Raw genomic sequence first — 18895 nt, forward strand, 5'->3', positions numbered from 1 at the left:
TTAAGTAAATGTACTTAGTTACTTTCCACCACTGTAATACTGTAACGGTGTCTTTACAGGTTTACCTAAAAAAATCGACCAGGTGACTCCAATGGATTCAGAACGCTGCTGCTGGAGTCCCTGCTAAATACCTAGAAAGTGGGATCATAATCACTCCAGTTCTTAGATCTTTACACTGGCTCCCTGTTTGTTAAAGAATTGATTTCAAAAGCTTTAAATGGTTTAGGGCTAAAATGCATTTCTGATCTTTTGAGATATCATGAACCATCCAAACCTCTCATATCAGTTTTTTATGCATCACACATCTCATTTAGAACAAACTGTCAGAAAACTACAGGTCTGCTAAAACTCAGCTAAACAAAACTTTCTATTTGCTGCATGCTGCCTTTCATTTCATCTCATATTTCTCTTTTATTTTCATTTCTTTTGCTTTTATTGTATTCAAATGTCCTTTTCTATTGTGTCCTGAAGTGTTTCCTACTACGGCAATAGGAATTTTTACTTATCTCTTTTTTCTTTCTTCATTTTTACTGAGTTTGCTTAATGTTTTATGTAAAAGCACATTGAACACGCCTTGTTGTTGAAATGTGCTTTAACAGGGGGTCCGGGACCCCTAGGGTTCTCAGAGTTACTACAGGGGGGACGCCAAATCTTTGTGTGATAGGATTTTTTTTTTACATTAACCACTTGAACCCTAGCATCCGTATTCTGAGGAGAACATAGCCAATCTACAAGCTCACAACGCCTCGCAGCGCGAGGCGTTGTGAGCTTGTAGATTGGCTGTATTTGGCTAAGAGGTTTGGTGTAGAGGGGGGAAAAAAGCAGACCAAGTACAGAGTGGAAGGTCAAATTGACTAATTATTGAAGGTATTGACAGGTTGAATGTCTGAAAATACACATTAACATGAATCCAAATTAAAATACACTGATGATCGTGCTGTCAAACAATGACATATATGGAATTTATGATAAAGTTAATGCTGCAACATAATTGTATACAATATAGTGGGGGGTCCCTGCTTCTTCTTTTTCTCAGCTAATAGGGTCCTTGGCCTGAAAAACGTTGAAGACCCCTGTGCTGCTATACAAATACATTTGCCTGCATGGCCTTGCGTTGAATTATAGACGGTACAGTACAGTACACAGAACAGAGAGAGACACGAGGAATAATTGAGGGAATTATGGGGTGCATTAGGGTGTGAGAGAGAGAGAGAGAGAGAGAGAGAGAGAGAGAGAGAGAGAGAGAGAGAGAGAGAGAGAGAGAGAGTGTTGGGGGAGAGTGGGGGAGAGGGAGAGAGAGAAGGGGGGAGAGAGAGAGAGAGAGAGAAGAGGGAGGGGGAGAGAGAAAGAGAGAGAGAGAGAGAGAGAGAGAGAGAGAGAGAGAGAGAGAGAGAGAGAGAGAGAGAGAAAGAGAGAGCGAGAGAGAGAGGGAGGGAGGATGGTGGTCAGATGAGAAAGCAAAAACTTGTATTTTGTTTGATTCCCACTCCTCGCCAAAAGGTGGCGGTAATGCACCAACAATAAACTGGATTTCCAACCGACCGCCGTCAGAGAAGCGGAAAGAGCTAATGTTATGTTAGCTGTTTACAACCGATAGTATCTGGTATCTGATGAATGCTAAGCTAACTAGCTAAATAAGCCTGTTATATAGCAGATATACAGCAGCATTTATACCATTTCAGAGTAAATATATAAACAGAAGAGGAAAAGGTGAGTTTATAGACATACTAACATTCTATTTGACTCATAGAGTAACTGGAATGCCGTTAGCAGCTAATGCTAGTTAGCTAACTAGCAGCAGCATAAACATACTAACCTCAGTGTGTCCCCGAAAAATAGCTTTTATGTTCAACTATGTCTGGTTAAATTAATATGAACCATCTAATCTGCTTTTGTTAATAGTGTTTATGAGCCTTGTTAATGCATAATGTCTCTAGAATGATGTTCCTCCTTGCTGTTTCCTCATTAGGCTAACATTAAGGCCATGTTATGATGTAAACAAACAAAGGCTGAACTGATAGCCTTTGTTTATATGATATTATTATAATGTGATTGTCATTATTAACACAGAGATCCATGGCATGCATCACAGTGCATCAATCTAACTTTGCACTTTAATTATTATTATTTATCTATTATTATTTACTTTTACTAATAGTTTTACTGGCTGAATATGTTCATATTTTAGATTAACCATTGGTTCTCAAAGTAGTTCATTGTAGCATCACAACCATTTTAACCACTTTATCCATGTATATGTTGTCTATTAAAAAAATAGCAGATCTACAAGTTCACAGCGCATCACTTTGTGCTTATAGCTTGTAGATTATTTTATGTGGGAAAAAAAATATTGGGATGGGGGGGTCTTTGGCCAAATAATAATATATCAATTTGGGGGTCCTTGACATGAAAAAGATGAGCCAAACTATATGAATGTTATCATTTTTTTTAAAGAAAGAAATGACAATGTGTTGCCACTAGACTGCAGGGTTTTGTCTTTTATGATAAGGTACCGTTTCAAACAGTATTACTTTATGCAAATTGCATGTCAATGTTTTGGGCAACTAGCTTAGAAAGATGCCCAAATGATGCATGTATTTATTTATTAGATAGACCTCATATTTATTCAGACAAAAATATAAAATATAAGCATAAAGTACAAACTATAAATGGTGATGTAGCATGTACAACATAGATTGTACATTGTGCTCATCATTGTATGATGTAGCATAAATACAGACATTTCGACATATGATGTGAGGGCAGACTGTTATATGTACAGTGTCAGCCAGTCACTCAGTGGGAATATGGATAAATATCAATCTACAGTGAATATAATGAGGAATGTACAGTATGTTACAACCTGAGGCACTAGGGCCAGTGCGCCCTGATATGTTGATTGTACCTTTTGTCATAAATGGTAGGGAAATGTATGTAATGCTCCACAATAGCTTCTGGGAACTCAGATTACTGTACAGCTGACTGAAGATGTCTTGGAGTTTTGCTCACAAGATAAGACAATTTCTACATGTAATGCTAGATTTGACATTGCAGATTTGATCCATCATCAGCAACCAATATCTTTCAATGAAGAAGTTGAAAGTGAAGTGGAATTCATTGCATTGGAAACACTTGCATGATTTACTTTCCCAATGAAATCTGATCTCGCAACCCTTCAGCAGTGTTCTACAACGTGTGTGTAGTAGTGCTATAATAGTTTAATTTGAAAGCCAAGTTGTTCTATGCATCTTTACAGGACCTGTTATACCACAAATCTCCCCTTGTGACTTGTGAGGAGTACAAGAAGTCATGCAAAAAGCAAACATTAACTGATGTCACATTACACATGGATTAAAGTTCTCAGTCGTCATGACTGATTTCAGTCTTTTGGATTCCATAAAGCCAGCATGTCTTCTCTGGCAGCATGTTGCGCTGCGAAAATAGCCGATCTACAAGCTCTCAATACGTCTGAGAGCTTGTAGATCGGTTAATATTTTAAGATTAGAGCATTTAAAGTGGTTAAACTAGCAATATGTTAATAAGAAGCATCTTCCATAAAACCCTAATGGTCTCGGATAATTTTCATAAAAGCAAAGGTTTAAAGCCTCAACCGTGATTTCTTCACCCGGTTGGCAGTATATAGAACAGCAGGACAAATATTTCTAAAACATCCACATTTTACATAATTGTTTAGGAAACAGTGCTACTGTGATGGGCGGCTCCTTTCACACTGTCTCACAAATCACACATTATCGCACAATCTTTTTCAGTTGTGAGATTTGATTTTGCTTCTTTAATCCATAAATAGCTGTGGTTGTATAGTGCTGATATGAGTTCCCACGGTCATGCAATTCCTGGAAATATTTAGAAATGATAAAACATTTTTTTACAGGCTTGGAATGAATCAAATGTTTTGGAAAATGTTTGGACATGCAGTACATTGTTTTGTCTAACATTGCGTGAAATACGTAATTTGGTAAAATGTAGTGCTGCGCTGCATGAGCTGCGTGAGTGCAGCTTAATATATACAGGACGTCGCATGACGAAAAAGAATAGATCTACAGCTAACAACACATTGCACCGTGATAGGTTGTAGAGCTGTTCTTTTTGTCATGCGACACCTTCGCTCAAGTGTGTCTCGTGCATTGATGGCACACTGGAGTAAGAGCCTCATTATTGAACCATATGATTTGCTATAGGCCTGGAAATGGAGTGAAATACGCCAGTTCATGTTTTGAAAATTCATTTGTTAAAAATGTGTGGGAATTAAATGCTGACATGTATCTGTGCCTGACATGTGTCTAGATGCAGGCAGGTGCATCAGTGGGCGGTGCATCCATGGCTGTAGGCGGGGCTCAGAGTCGATCGGAAGACGAAGAGTCGTTGGGAATAAAAGACGTCAAGAGGACAGCGACACAAGCCTTTGGTGGTGTTGGAGCCCACGGTGGAGGAGTTGTTCCCAAACGCAGGAGTTCCTCCAGGTTTGATTTGATAAAAAACCTTCATTATTGTACTGCACTCATCATGGATTAAAGTTTCTAGTCCTAATCAGTCTGATTGATTTATTGAATATTTTATTAGGCAAAACATTTTAAAACGGCACAGTTACATTTAAAATACTTTGTCTAAAAGGTCCGTTCATAAAAGTCCTTGCGGTCTTGTTTCCATTGAGATCCTTGGTATTCAATTCATAGTCATATATAGTCCACGACTGATTTCATCCATTTGAATTCCATTAGGCATGTAACGATTCACTCAACTCACGATACGATTTGAATCACGATACCAGGTTCACCATACGATTTTTCACGATTTGTTTAATAAAACATTATTTTCCAGACAAATGAACGAAAAATCTGTTTTTTTAAAAATTATTTCTCTTAGACAAATCCAGTATTTTATTCTCTTTTTTTTTTTTTACAATAATGTGTGTTCTCTTATTCTCTTTTCAATACAGTAGCAAATTATTTTTTATTTTATTAATTCTCTCCTGTATTTTCTTCTCTTTTTTTCACGCGCCCCACATGCTGTTTGCATCGCGATAATTTCTTTATTAAATCGATTTAAATTGTCACCAGTTTGAATCGATTTTAATCGATTTACAATGCCTACCTATTAGGACATATTTTCATGAGTATTTTATTCTTTAATCCATGATTGTGTCTCCTCCAGGTCGATAAAGAGGAAGAAGTTTGACGATGAGCTGGTGGAGAGCAGCCTGGTCAAGTCCTCCAGCAGAGTCAAAGGTCCTCCTGTCATAGAGCCACTCCGCTGCTCAGGGAGCGGTGAGCTCTCATCCAAACAAAAGGTGATACAAATTAAAGATTAATTGTTATAAACTTTTTGGTTGAAATTATTAAGAAATGTCATAGATTAATCTCCACCTTCATGCTCTTCCTGTCAGATGACCAAATCCAGCAGCGGTCTGACACCCCCCCTTTCCATGGTGGTGACCCCACCTTCTATCACCAAGAGAATGAAGAAGAGCAAGCAGCCTTTACAGGTCACTAAAGACCTGGGCCGGTGGAAGCCTACCGACGACCTGCTGCTTATAAACGCTGTATTACAGGTGAGAAAAAGTCATGGATAATACATTACTAACTACTAGGCATGTAACAATTCACTCAAACTCGAGATACGATTCAAATCACGATACTAGGTTCACGATACGTTTTTTTACGATTTTTTTTTAAACACAAAATTTGTTTCCAGACAAATGACTGACAAATAGTTTTTTTGTATTATTTCTCTTACACAAATCCAGTATTTTCTTCTTTTCTCTTTTTTTCTTCTTTTTACAATACAATGTTTTCTCTTTTTTTTTCCTCTTTTCAATACAGTAGCAAATGACTGAATACTTTTTTAAAAAATCAATTCTCTTACAAAGATCCTGTATTCTTTTTTTCCTGTTTGTATCGCGATACATGTTTTATTAAATCCATTTAAATTGTCACCAGTTTGAAGCGATGTTAATCGATTTACGATAAATCGTTACATGCCTACACATTACTAATGTATTGCAGGTGAGGAAAAGTCATGGTTAATAGTTACTAAGTACTTAAAGTAATACTAGGTAACGTTTTCAACAAAACTAAAGTTAAATTGTATATCTTTTGCGAGTGGCAAAAGTTTCACAACACCCACTCCGTGAATTTCACCCCCGGAAGCCTTTTATTTATATATTTTCTATTGAAAGTGGACTGGGGGGACATTCCCGGGGAAATGACGTTCCTGGCCAACGTCATGACGTCGTGGCCGACGTCCCCAGGAACTACCGCAACGGTTTCCTGTTTGGCCAGGAACTACCGCGCTATAACAAAAAGGAACCTCACGCTGATGTTAAGATAATGTAGGATTGGAAGATCGAAAAAGAACAGAAAAAGAAAGCACAGCTCATGGTAACTAATGCTCCACTGGCTAAGAGAAACGATCCGTAGATAGTATAAAACAATTAAAAGATCGCTTTTTGAAACGCTTCCGGCTTCCGGTGAAAACGAATGGAATTCTGGGTAATCGAGGATTACGGAAATTGTATGCAGTGACGGTAGTGACCAGCAGAGGTTGCTAAAAATCGTTATTTGGGATTCTGCATTGTATAACTTTAAAGGGGAATTTTGGACTAAGTTTTTCTTACCTTTTCTATGATGTTATGATATCTTAGGACGAATGGTACAGTAGAAAAATGTCATAACTCCATGCCGGGTCCGCCACAGCTTATAACGTGCGCCAATAGGCCTTGCGTTAGATCGCGTATTTTAATTTTAAGCTTTATTTTGTAGTTTTTTTTGTGAGATCTGACGTTCATAGTGACAGAACACTGTAAAAAAAGAAAAAAAAAGCAGAAGTCTCGCTAGACGAGATTGAAATCTCGTCTAGCGAGACTTCCGTTTTTTTCTTTCTTTTTTTCCCCCGGTTGCATAGTGTTCTGTATCCCCTTTAAGCCCTGTATACTTTGTCTTACGACAAATAGCCGTTGTGAGCTTGTAGATATGCTATTTTTGAAGTTGAACATGGTTAAAATAAATTGTCAAAATGAATTTCAAAGGAATGCAGTTAAGGCATTTATGTATCGTTTATGAATCGATGTCAATTTAAAATTGAATTAAGGATGTGTCTGTGTAAGGATTGTATCCAACGATCTCGTATTGTTATGTGTGGAGCGTGAACTAACTGCTTAAATTGAAGTTGAAATGTTTATAATTGTGTGTTTTTGTCTGTGACTGTTGGTTCTGGGTGTGTTTTAGACCACCGACCTGACCTCAGTTCATTTAGGGGTGAAGTTCAGCTGTCGTTTCACATTACGGGAGATAAAGGAGCGCTGGTACGCGCTGCTCTACGATCCTGTCATTTCAAAGTAAGAACATAATCCTCTCTGTCGGGTGGAAATCTCATATGGCCAAAACTGTTACTTTTTGTGGGATAATGCAGGTTAATGTTTGTGTATTTCTTTACGTACCTGGGTATTGCGTTTTTATTCACGGCTGCTTGTTGTCTGTGTGTCAGGCTGGCGTGGCAGGCCATGAGACAGCTCCACCCAGAGGCCATCGCTGCCATCCAGAGTAAAGCCCTCTTCAGTCAGGTTGAAGAGGCCTTACTGGCCAAGATTGGTTCTGTAAGTGTGATGTTAATATTTACCTGTTCTTTACCTGTCACAATCTATTTCTAAATCAACTGTTTTCAGTTGACAGTCATTTATCTTCGGCCTTTTAACAGGCTTTAACTTTTCATGTGTCTGATTTTCAACAGACTAGCCAGCCTAAACTCTTTTCATGTGTCTTGATTCAACAGACTAGCCAGCCTAAACTCTTTTCATGTGTCTCATTCAACAGACTAGCCAGCCTAAACTCTTTTCATGTGTCTCATTTAACAGACTAGCCAGCCTAAACTCTTTTCATGTGTCTTGATTCAACAGACTAGCCAGCCTAAACTGGAGTTGTTCCAGGAGCTGCTGAACAAGCACCCCAGCATACTGCACCCCTCTCGGACCCCCAAGAGTCTGCTGGTACACTGGCAGCTGCTGAAACAGTACTACCTGCTGGACGACCAGAGTGGTGAGTTAAACTTGAACTCACTCAACAGTAAACAAACAAACATACAGTATAAGTGTATACAGGGTATCTGCACATTTCTAAAGAGACAATTTAATGACTTTTAAGATCTTTTTAATACCTCTGAAATGAATTTTAAAAATACCATTACAGCGCCAAAAGTAATCAACAAACTATACAATAAAAAATGGTCTAACATTGGCTAAATTGTCAAATATTACCTGAGAAAGATGAAAATAGCCGATCTACAAGCTCACAATCCGAGGCGTTGTGAGCTTGTAGATCAGCTATTTTCACAATATTATCTGTGGAACTGAATCAAAAGAAAAAGTTTTAGAACTACTGATTTAGAAGGCATTTGTAGAATCGGCCTCGGTTCTTAATGGGTTATTTATAATAATAATAATGAAAAGCTCAGGCTACCAAGTTACAATTCTAATATCCATGTATTGTGAACCTGTGTGTTTCAGTCCAGCCTCTCCCTAAAGGTGACCAGGTGCTCAACTTCTCAGACGCAGAGCAGATGGTCGATGATGCAAAGTTAAAGTAAGATATCTTTACACTCTCATTTACACATTTCTCCACAGTGCTTTTGACATTGATAATGATACCATCTGAAAGTTATTATTCCCCCCATGGTCTCTCTGTAATTTGATAAATGTCCAATGCCCATAATATAATAATAATAATATGTCTTGCTTTATCCACAGGGAGAGCAGGGATGAGGTGCTGGAACACGGTAAGAATTATTCATTCATATTAATGCATGTGAACGTGAAATTTCACATGCAGTATTGGGGACAAAGTGCATCTTCAATTTGTGTCTTTGTTTGTGTTAGTTTCTTAATTATGAATAGACATGGCTACCCTGTGTTTTAGTAGTGTCTAGCATATCGTCAAGGGTTCAAAACTGTTACTTTTCAGGATTCAAATTCAAAAGTAGCAGATCTACAAGCTCGAAACGGGCCGCTTCGCACCGCATTTTGAGCTTGTGGATCTGCTACGTTTGATGCTTTTGTGTGACACTGTAGTATGATCAAGTTGGGCGTTCATTTACGAAAAAGCACAAACAAAATAGAATATGGAGAGGTTTCTGCCCCGACAGCGAGGATATTTGATCTCACTCTGTGTTCCCTGCATGGTCCTTCCTTCTCAGAGCTCATGATCTCAGATCGCCATCAGAAGAGGGAGATCAGACAGCTGGAACAGGAGTTGCCTCGCTGGCAGGTCTTGGTGGACAGCATTACAGGTAAGCAGGCTGTAACACACTAGACTCAAGATGACAAGATTAGTGTTGTTTGCCGAATCAAAACTGTACGGTTTTAATACATGCTAAGCTATGGGGTCCCATTCGAAGAGTGCCCATTCACCACATTGCAATTTTGGACCGAAAGAGGGGGGGTCACCGAATGACGTGGAACGACATTTATGTTTTACTTGTGTCCTCAGGGATGAACCTGCCAGACTTTGACAACCAGACACTAGCAGCACTCAGAGGACGGATGGTACGCTACCTCATGAGATCACGAGAGGCAAGTTCCCCTTTCTTTATCCCAGTGCTTCTCAAACTTTTTCGTGCCAAGGAGGACCCACAAATGAATATGTATTTGGTCGTGGACCCCCCCCCATCTGAATATGTTTTGTGCCAGGGAGACCCCCAGAAGATAATAATTGTGTTCAAAATCAATCAGTCAATCAAAATTATTGAACATTTTCTAATCCTTTCAAGATTTATAAAAAAAAAAAATCTAAAATAGCAGATGCACAAAGCTCACAGCGCGGCACAAAGTGACACGCTGTGAGCTTGTAGATCTGCTATTTTTGAATAGCCAACGTATAAATGGATAAAGTGGTTAAAATGATTGTGATGCTATATTAACCCATTAAATCCGAGGAAGCATCTGTCATTTTAGATTTTAGCTATACATTATACAGCAATATGAGTTTTTCAGAAAACTGTTAGGATTTAGAAGCCATTTTAACTACTTTTGCTGGGGACCCCCTGGAAACCCTCCAAGGACCCCTGGGGGTCCCCGGACCCCACTTTGAGAACCAATGCTTAGTTTAGTCAGAGCTAATTAACACAGAGCGGCGCCGGGTGGCCTGTTTGCGAAGTGTTTCTTTCGTCATTCTTTATCTTTTACGTGTCATGTTTGCCTAAGTCTCCACTGTTCCCACAGATTACGTTGGGCAGAGCAACCAAGGACAAACAGATCGACGTGGACCTGTCACTGGAAGGTCCCGCCTGGAAGATATCCCGGAAACAAGGTGAGATTTAATGACTTTGACACTCCCTGGATATACATCCACACGGCATAGTGTCATCAGTGGGTTGTACCTAGGGGGCGGAGTTGCACTCGGGGGGGAAAACACAGATTTCCCCCAGCTGGTATAGACGGAGGGATGTGGGGTTTTCAAACTCATATGCTGTAAAAGTATACTGATCTAAAAGCAGGCGTCATGGCTTGCCAGATCACAGGCACAGAACCTTGTTGCCACTCGACAAGGAATGCTACATTAGCAAATTAAACAAGAGTCCGATTGGAATGTTGTCCTGACTGAACAGAGGATCCAACACAACACAATGGCCCGAGGTTATCGGATTTAATCACCTGGTAAGAGACACTATTACATTTTCTATAGATATGATCAATTAAACTTATCATAATATCTAAAAGCAAAAGCCATTCATTCATCAATGATGTTTATAGAACACGTTTTAGTGAATTCCAAGTGCAGGAGACATCGACTCCATTACAGTTTGGAGACGCAACATGCAGCGATTTACACACAAAACAAGCCAAACCCTAGACTATCCTTGTTTAAAAACCTACAGAAAACACAATTGTTAATCTGGCAATGAACACGGAGCTAAAGCAGTGTGTAAATCCTGCATGATATTAAATGACGCACTTCGCCAAATGGTAATGGCGACGGTACGTGCCGTTCACAAAACAGTCTCTAAACTGTACTTCAAATTAACTATAAACATTATTGATGACTTAATGGCTGTTGGGTTTTGATATTATGGTAAGTTTAATTGATCATATCTTGTAATAGTGTCTCTACCAGGCGATTAAACACGGTGCATATGTAAACATGTTTTGTAACAAGGAGCGAGACAAGAGGTAACCAGAAGACTCGCACCAAAACACGCTCGCCCCCATTTTTCTCACCGACCAGCGGTTCTTGTATTCTTGTATTTGTTTTACGGTTTGAAATAAGTTCAGGGTTAGGCATAGTTTTACTGAGGTTCAGTTTAGGAATAAGGTTATGTTTAGCAGTTTAGGCATAGTTTTACTGAGTTTAGGAATACCAGGTGAATACCGGCAGGTTTGCCCCGGGGCGACTGTGTTTTGGGGCGAGTGTTTTGATACTCAGACGGAGCTGGAACGAGGGAAACAGATCTCCGGTCTCAGTGGTGCTTGTGCTGAAACTTGACTAATGCAATAAGATATAAGGATAATCTGATAAACCACATGAACCCCAGTTTACGTATTCTGGGGGGAACATAAACCAAACATTGCCAATCTAGCTCACAGTTACAACGCGTCGCGTTACAACGCGTCGCGTTCCGACGCGCTGTGAGCTCATAGATTGTCAATGTTTGGTCTTTTTAGTCACATATATCTTAATAATAAGTAAACTTTTCCGAGGGCGAGTGGACGATTGTGTTCCAGCTGTCCTTCTGATGGATTTTTCTTGGCTGACAATGTCTCTATCGTCCATAAAATAGCTCTGAAAGTGATCAAACGATCGTGTATGATGTAACTCTATGAGGCAGATCGTTCTGTTTTCCCCCGGGACAAAATCGAATGGGCGTTCCTGGGCGTTCCCGTCTATCTCCGTGTGTATCTATTAGTAATTATCCTGCAGTAATGATACCTGCGTAACATTATTGTCCAATAATTTTCAATTATGACAAGTTAACTTGATAACATGCTGAGAGAGCTCTGAGAGAGTCCAGCTGGTTTAGTGCCAATTGATAAGCTAGATGGATTCTTTATTGTCCTTATAGAACAGTGGTTTTCAACCCTTTTCATATCGAGGTCCATTATTTATTGGGCATTTGAGCCACAAAACCACCATTTGATGAGATTTGGACTCTCAGACCCAAAACATAGAATGTTTTGTTATCGTTGGATACGATTTTGTCCACAATTCCATCCATGCTGTATTGATGTTGGTACCATAGGAGAGATGACAAGCAAACGTTGAGAAAAATAACAATTCTTTAACTAAGTAATGCAGATGTTTAAAAGGATCCCTGGCTAATAAGCCAAATAAGCCTTAATACATTGTAATTGCCCTCTATAACTAAAATAACATTTAAAACACCTTAAATATTTTATTCATTTAAAAAAAAGAGGGGCAATGCCCGTCGCAAGTCGATGATGTCATTTGCCCATGTGTGTTTTAGCCCTATGGAATTTATGGAATGCATGTGAAGAAAAAACATTTAAAATATTGTTTTGATGCTCAGGAAGTATTAAGATGTTTTTTAATTTTCACATGCATAACATAAATTCCGTAGGGCTCTAGACCACACATGGGCAAATGACATCATCAACTTGCGACGGGTTGCCCCTATTGAGTGAAAGATTTAACTATTTCTAAAACAAATAATATATTTAGGGTGTTTTACATTTTTGTTATAGAGGACAATTATAATGTATTAAGGCATATTTGGCTCATTAGCCAGGGAACAATAATTGTATTTATGAGAGCGTAAAATAAAACCAAATGTAAGTAAGGGACGGGTCCATTTGTTTTCATTTTACTCTCTCTAAGAGTTAAAGATCTAATAAGGGTCCATTTGGTTACCAACTCTCCATCATTTAGCTGGGGACCACCTGGAACCCCCTCAAGGACCACTGGTGGTCTCCGGACCACTGGTTGAGAACCACTGTTCTAGAGCAATGGTTGTAGATGGTCTATTTTCACAATATCTATGGAATCGAGTGTAATGTCTCAACTCAATTACAATTCCTACAATTCCAAGTGCTTGTCAGGGTGGCAGGCCGGGGTCCCCAGTTTACAACCATATATGATTATTTTTGGGGGTCACTCACAGCCTGAAAAGGTATTATGTGAATCAATGGTATTATGTGATGGCTTTCCTGCTATCGTCTGAGAGGTTGCGGTTGCGGTTTTAGACGAATGATTTCAGACTGAGGGCAATATCATGTGTTATACGGATACGCTTCTTATTGGAAGTGATTTGGAGAAATGTATCCTGCTGTAAACAAATGCTCAAAATACGAAGGACTTTTAATTATGATAAAAGTGTTTTATTACAAAATAGAAAAGGTTAGAAGAGGAAACATGAGTAGAAGGATGGACCCCATGGATAAGTGATCTGGCTTAAAGGAAAGCAGAAGACAGAATGCCCCAAGACAGCCTGTGACTGTGATTAATCCATTCAATCCGGGAACGTGTCATTTCTTTTGGCTATTCAAAAATAGCAGATATACAAGCTCCTAGCTTGTAGATCTGCAAATTTTTTGAATCGTGAAAAAAGTGTGCAAATCTTTGAATATATATATTTGTGTGTGTGTGTGTATATGTTTTAAAGCGAACATTTTTAACTCCGATCTGTGCTTCTGGGGGTCCCTGGAACAACATATTTTGAGATGGGGGTCCGCGGCCAAATACATATTATTTTGGGGGTCCTTGACATGGAAAAGTTGGAGCACCACTGATATACGGTAGCAACATACTGTTGGGATTTAGATTTTTTTAATTTTTATATGTAAAGTATTTGGCCTTAGACCCCCATATCAAAATGTGTTGTTCCAGGGACCCCCCCAGAAGCAAAGAGTTGAGTTACAATTGTTTGCTTTAAAATATATATATATTCAAACATTTGCACACATTTTCAAGATTTCAAAAATAGCAGATCTACAAGCTCATGGTGCTGCGCTATGAGCTTGTAGATCTGCTATTTTTGAATAGCCAAAGACATTTTTAAATGACACAGATGCATTCCCGGTCTTAATGGATCAAAGGCATAACTGTTTGTCTAATTGCCCCCAATGCACTAAATTGTGCATCAGGATTAGGTTGACCCAAGCTATCTAAAAACACATCAATCAAAGGAGAGGAGTAAAGGAGAACTCAACTTGGCTCCAAGGACAAAAGTGGGCTTATTAAAGTCAATCTCTCCTAGAAAAACATCACCTCACATATTTAGGAAACCTAAAGCATTTCCGTAACATCATTATAAAACAGTTTTTCCCCTATCAGAAGCAGTTCAAATTGTGTAGAGCAATATATGGGTTGAATTCTATGATTTGTAGAGCAGCAGCAAATGTTTTTTTTGGGTTATTGTCACATCACAAGTTTACAGGTTTGAAAGAGTGGGTTAGAAGAAAAAGTCCTTTTTGCATTTGCACACCTACGGAGACGGACAGGTGTGTCGGAGTAGTGAACTTGAAGAGCAAAAAAAAAAGGGAGTCCCGCACACTGTCTTCACAACGTTTCGGTCACTCTGACCTTCATCAGGCATTCGACGTGTGCGGGACTCCCTTTTTTTGCTCTTGAAAGAGTGGGTGAAATTAGTTTCTGTACAAGCTCCCCAACGATTTGCAAGTTACAAAATATAGTCATAAGAATAGGGAAGGAAACAAAAGGATAAAGTCAGATAACAGGAACAACAATATCAAATAATATACTATAAGGGTGCGTGCTCAAAAAATAAATAAGAATGAGGCAGAATATCAGTCTCTCTTGTGCAAGTAAGAGATGTCACTTACAGTAGCAGCAGATATAATGCAGATATCATGTACTGTAAGTGTACACATAGGTGATAGTGCCAGACAGTGTGTGCCATGTGCATTCATGGCCATAAATACATAAAGCGATGATACCTGTGTTATATGGCCTATGCATGAACCCATGCTCACTGGTGTTATTTATTTAGCCGTCCCCCTGAGTAATAGAGATGTGCATTGGCAATGCCCTCACGATCCAATTCAATTACGATTTACCAGGATTCGATTACGATTAACCTTGTAATGATTCGATTCGACGATGCATCACATTTTCTATAATACTGCACAACATGGCGACTTTGTCATCAGTCAATACAAGCAGTCAGATATACTGAACAACATATACATCTGGCTGCTGCTATGTCCGATTAATCTATGAATCGATTATTTTTGACACCACACTACTGAGTAACTTTCCTCCCTCAACCTATAACCCTTACATTTTAAGATTTTGCTGAGCTGACAGGATATGAGCGGACGGTACAATGTGTCATTTAGCTATCTCATCCTCTATCAGGATGAGAGAACGCTCCATCAATCATAACCCGCTCAACCAGCGGAAAATTACTATCTTTGTCTATTCTTGGCTCAGCTTTTTGAAAGTACAACCCCTGAGTTCATGCTAGGCAAAGTCTCCTATTGTATTTATCTTCCCAAGTATGCCATAATAGAAACATTAATACAAAAATCACACCCAGTGTGAAGTGGGCGGTGTCTTGCTAGCTAATCACAATACTGAATGGATTGTGTGATTCACTTAAAAAAAAACATAAATGTGTTTTTTTTAATGGTTTTATTTAAGTATGGTAAAAAAAAACAAATGTGTTTTTTTTAAGTGCATAGTCCTATTTATAGGGCTATGCACATGTGTCATGTTTCCCTAGCCAATCACAGTCCTGAATAGACTGTGATTGGCCAATCACGGTGCAGGGTTAGGGGGGTACACTGGTGGCCAATCACAGCGCAGGATTTGGTGTGCAAATATCCAAACCTCACATATAGGGGCGGTTTCACCGCCCAAAAATATTTTGCAATTTGATTAAGCGAATTAAGAATGGCATCTTTGGGGATTTGAGTCCTTGCACCACAAAAGAGAGACAGAAAGAGTTGTGTGTGTTGCCTTCTGCTTATCTTTTACTACATACAGTACATGTGGTAGGTTCTAAAACCTTGTCATGTCAAGGACCCCCAAATTGACACGTATTAGCCCACGGACCTCCATTTGAAAAGATATGTGAAGGACCCCCATAAGAGAAGATTTTTTTTACTTGCATTAAGCTGCGGACCCCCATTTAATGGCAGTTCTATCTCTGGGATCCCAAATTATATTGTAAAATCAATGTTAATTTAACTCCGAGTGTACAAATGGAACCATGTAACATGTAAATGTTCAGCACCTGATCTTCTAAGTTATGGTTCTGTATTCTCATACCGTATATTTCTGTTTGAAGGAATCATTAAACTGAAGAACAACGGTGACTTCTTCATCGCCAACGAGGGCAGACGGCCTATCTACGTAGACGGCAGACCGGTGCTGTCCGGCAACAAATGGAAACTAAACAACAACTCTGTGGTAGAGGTATGTACTGTATGTATGTAGATGGGGCCTGTACATTATAATTGCCCTCTATAACTAAAATATATATATTTTTTAAACACATCTTTTACTCAAGAGGGGCAATGCCCGTCACAAGTTGATGATGTCATATGTCCATCTGTGGTCTATAGCCCTATGGAATTTATGGAATGCATGTGCAAAAAAAAACATTTAAAATATTTATGTGATGCTCATAGGAAGTGTTAGGTTGGTGCCACTCGGTGCCGCACTATGAGCTTGTATATCTGCTATTTTTGAATAGCCAAAGAAATAAAAAAATCACACAGATGCGTTCCCTGATTGAATGGATTAACAACAACTCATTATGTCTTCCTCAGATTGCAGGTTTACGCTTCGTGTTCCTGATAAACCTGGAGCTCATCTCTCTGATCAAAGCCGAGGCGGCCAAGATGAGTCAGCAGTGAATGAACGTATGTCGGCTGGTAGAAGAAGAGTGGAAGTGTTGGACTATATAAGACTATAATAAGACACTTGCCTGGATCCTAGACGATCAGTAGATCTCCACCTACCTATCACGTCTGGGTGTTGTAGGGCTGCAACTATCCTTTATTTTCTCAGCTATCGATTAATTTTTCGATTAATCGAAGATCTGATGAGCTTGTAAATCATCTACATATAAAATGGTCGGCTTACAGTAAGTGGCTAACCCATTTAGACCGGGAAATAATCTGTGTCATTTTATATTTCTTTGGCTATTCAAAAATAGCAGATATACAAGCACTGTGAGCTTGTAGAGCTGCAATTTTTTTAAAGTCTTGTAGATTTGTGCAAATCTTTGAATATATATTGTTTTAACGCGAACATTTGTAACTCAAATCTTTGCTTCTGGGGGGGGGTCCTTGGAACAAAACATTTTGAGATGGGGGACCCCCCAGAAGCACAGATTGGAGTTTAAAATGTTCGCTTAAAAAATTAATATATATATATTTTTTTAAAAAATCAAAAAAGAGCTTGTAGATCTGCTATTTTTGAATAGCCAAAAGAATCAAAAAAATTATACAGATGCGTTCCCGGTCTTAGTGGATTCAAAATGTGTGGGAACACTGGTATTCATAGTAGGCAGAGATCTCTGATCATCTTGAGGCTATGTGAGAATAACTGGCTGGATCCAGTCGGTTCTTGTACACAGAACACAGAACACGGACAAACACGGCTGTTCCTCCCGAGGCCACAGCGGTGCCACCGCCGAGAACTCAACCCATTACAAGCTATAAGGACTTCCAAATATTCATTTTAAGGTGTACATTTTTGATAAGACTACATACACACACCCTGAAGCAAGAGGGACACGATATTTCTGCTGGATATTTCAGTCTTTTCAATATATATAGAGGACATGCGACATGCGATGGTAGAACCATGTTTATTCCAATGTTTGTTCAGAATACTGAATATAAGTGTTTAAATTCTACATTAAAGCGTTTGTTTTTTCCAAAATATTGAATGTGTATGCCTGTGCGTTCTGAAATGCTGCTCAGTGTTCTAATTTGCAGTTAAAATGCTTTTTTAAATGCATGTACAGTGCCTTGCGAAAGTATTCACCCCCTTCACTTTCTCCACATTTTATGTTACAGCCTTATTCAAAAATTCTCCACACTATACCCCATAATGATAAAATAGGTTTTTTAGATTTGTTTTCCAAATGTATTAAAAAATTAAACTCAAAATCACATGGGCATAAGTATTCACACCCTTGACACTCAAAATTGAGCTGAGATGCTTCATGTTTCCACAACTTTATTGGAGTCTGCCTATGGTAAATTAAATTGATTTGACATCATTTAGAAAGGCACACACATGTCTCTATCAGGTCCCACAGTTAACAGTGCATGTCGGAGCACAAACCAAGCCATGATGAAGTCAAAGGAATTGTCCGTAGACCTCTGATAGGATTGTATCGAGGCACAGATCTGGGGAGGGTTACCAAACTTTCCGCGGCATTGAAGGTCCCAACAAACACAGTGGACTCCATCATTCGTTAATAAAAGAATTTTGGAACCACCAAGAGTCTTCCTAGGGCTGGTCACCTGGCCAAACTGAGCAATAGGCTCTATGCACAGCAGCAATACTATCACTTCCTTCACAGGTGTTACCAATGATACTAATGAAGGCTCTGTTCCAGAGTCAGGGTGCTGATATTGTGCATGTTGGCTCACTGGAAACACTCCCAAATGGACCCTTACGGGTCCAGTCTTGGCTTCAGGACAAGTCTGTGATTGTCCTTGAGTGGCCCACCGGCAGAGCCGTCTGGGAGAAATGCGGGGCCCTGTGCGAAGTCTTTTGCGGTTTTGGGCGGATATTTCCTAGTTTTTGGTGGTTATTTGCGGTTATTTCTTTTTGTAACTCTTAATAAATGTGATTCTGTTCATTATTATTATTATTATTATTTTTTTTTTGCGGGGCTCCCCCAAGCGCGGTGCCCTGTGCGGCCGCACAGTTCGCACCACCCTTCCTGC

The 18895-nt window shown here is 39.2% G+C and overlaps 1 protein-coding gene across 1 annotated transcript; it reads left to right on the forward strand.

The window, feature by feature from the left end:
• The first annotated feature begins 1569 nt into the window (after positions 1–1569).
• On the forward strand, positions 1570–17872 carry mcrs1 (microspherule protein 1). Its single transcript, XM_080423334.1, has 14 exons — positions 1570–1710; positions 4306–4481; positions 5173–5308; positions 5405–5569; positions 7245–7354; positions 7504–7612; positions 7913–8051; positions 8519–8594; positions 8759–8787; positions 9205–9297; positions 9498–9580; positions 10229–10316; positions 16273–16400; positions 16757–17872. Exons 2-14 carry the CDS (start codon positions 4306–4308, stop codon positions 16841–16843), a joined length of 1419 nt encoding a protein of 472 aa, XP_080279460.1. The 5' UTR covers positions 1570–1710; the 3' UTR covers positions 16844–17872.
• The last annotated feature ends 1023 nt before the right edge of the window (positions 17873–18895 follow it).

This window comes from Gymnoscopelus braueri, assembly GCF_963280865.1.
Source record: "Gymnoscopelus braueri genome assembly, chromosome: 3".
Taxonomy (NCBI): domain Eukaryota; kingdom Metazoa; phylum Chordata; class Actinopteri; order Myctophiformes; family Myctophidae; genus Gymnoscopelus; species Gymnoscopelus braueri.

Excerpts from the sequence above, each read along its gene's own strand:
- mcrs1 (XM_080423334.1), top strand. The coding sequence starts at position 4,306 with ATGCAGGCAGGTGCATCAGTGGGCGGTGCATCCATGGCTGTAGGCGGG. Across the intron at positions 7,355-7,503 it reads TACGATCCTGTCATTTCAAA|GCTGGCGTGGCAGGCCATGA; the intron begins GTAAGAACATAA and ends TCTGTGTGTCAG. Across the intron at positions 16,401-16,756 it reads ACAACAACTCTGTGGTAGAG|ATTGCAGGTTTACGCTTCGT; the intron begins GTATGTACTGTA and ends TGTCTTCCTCAG.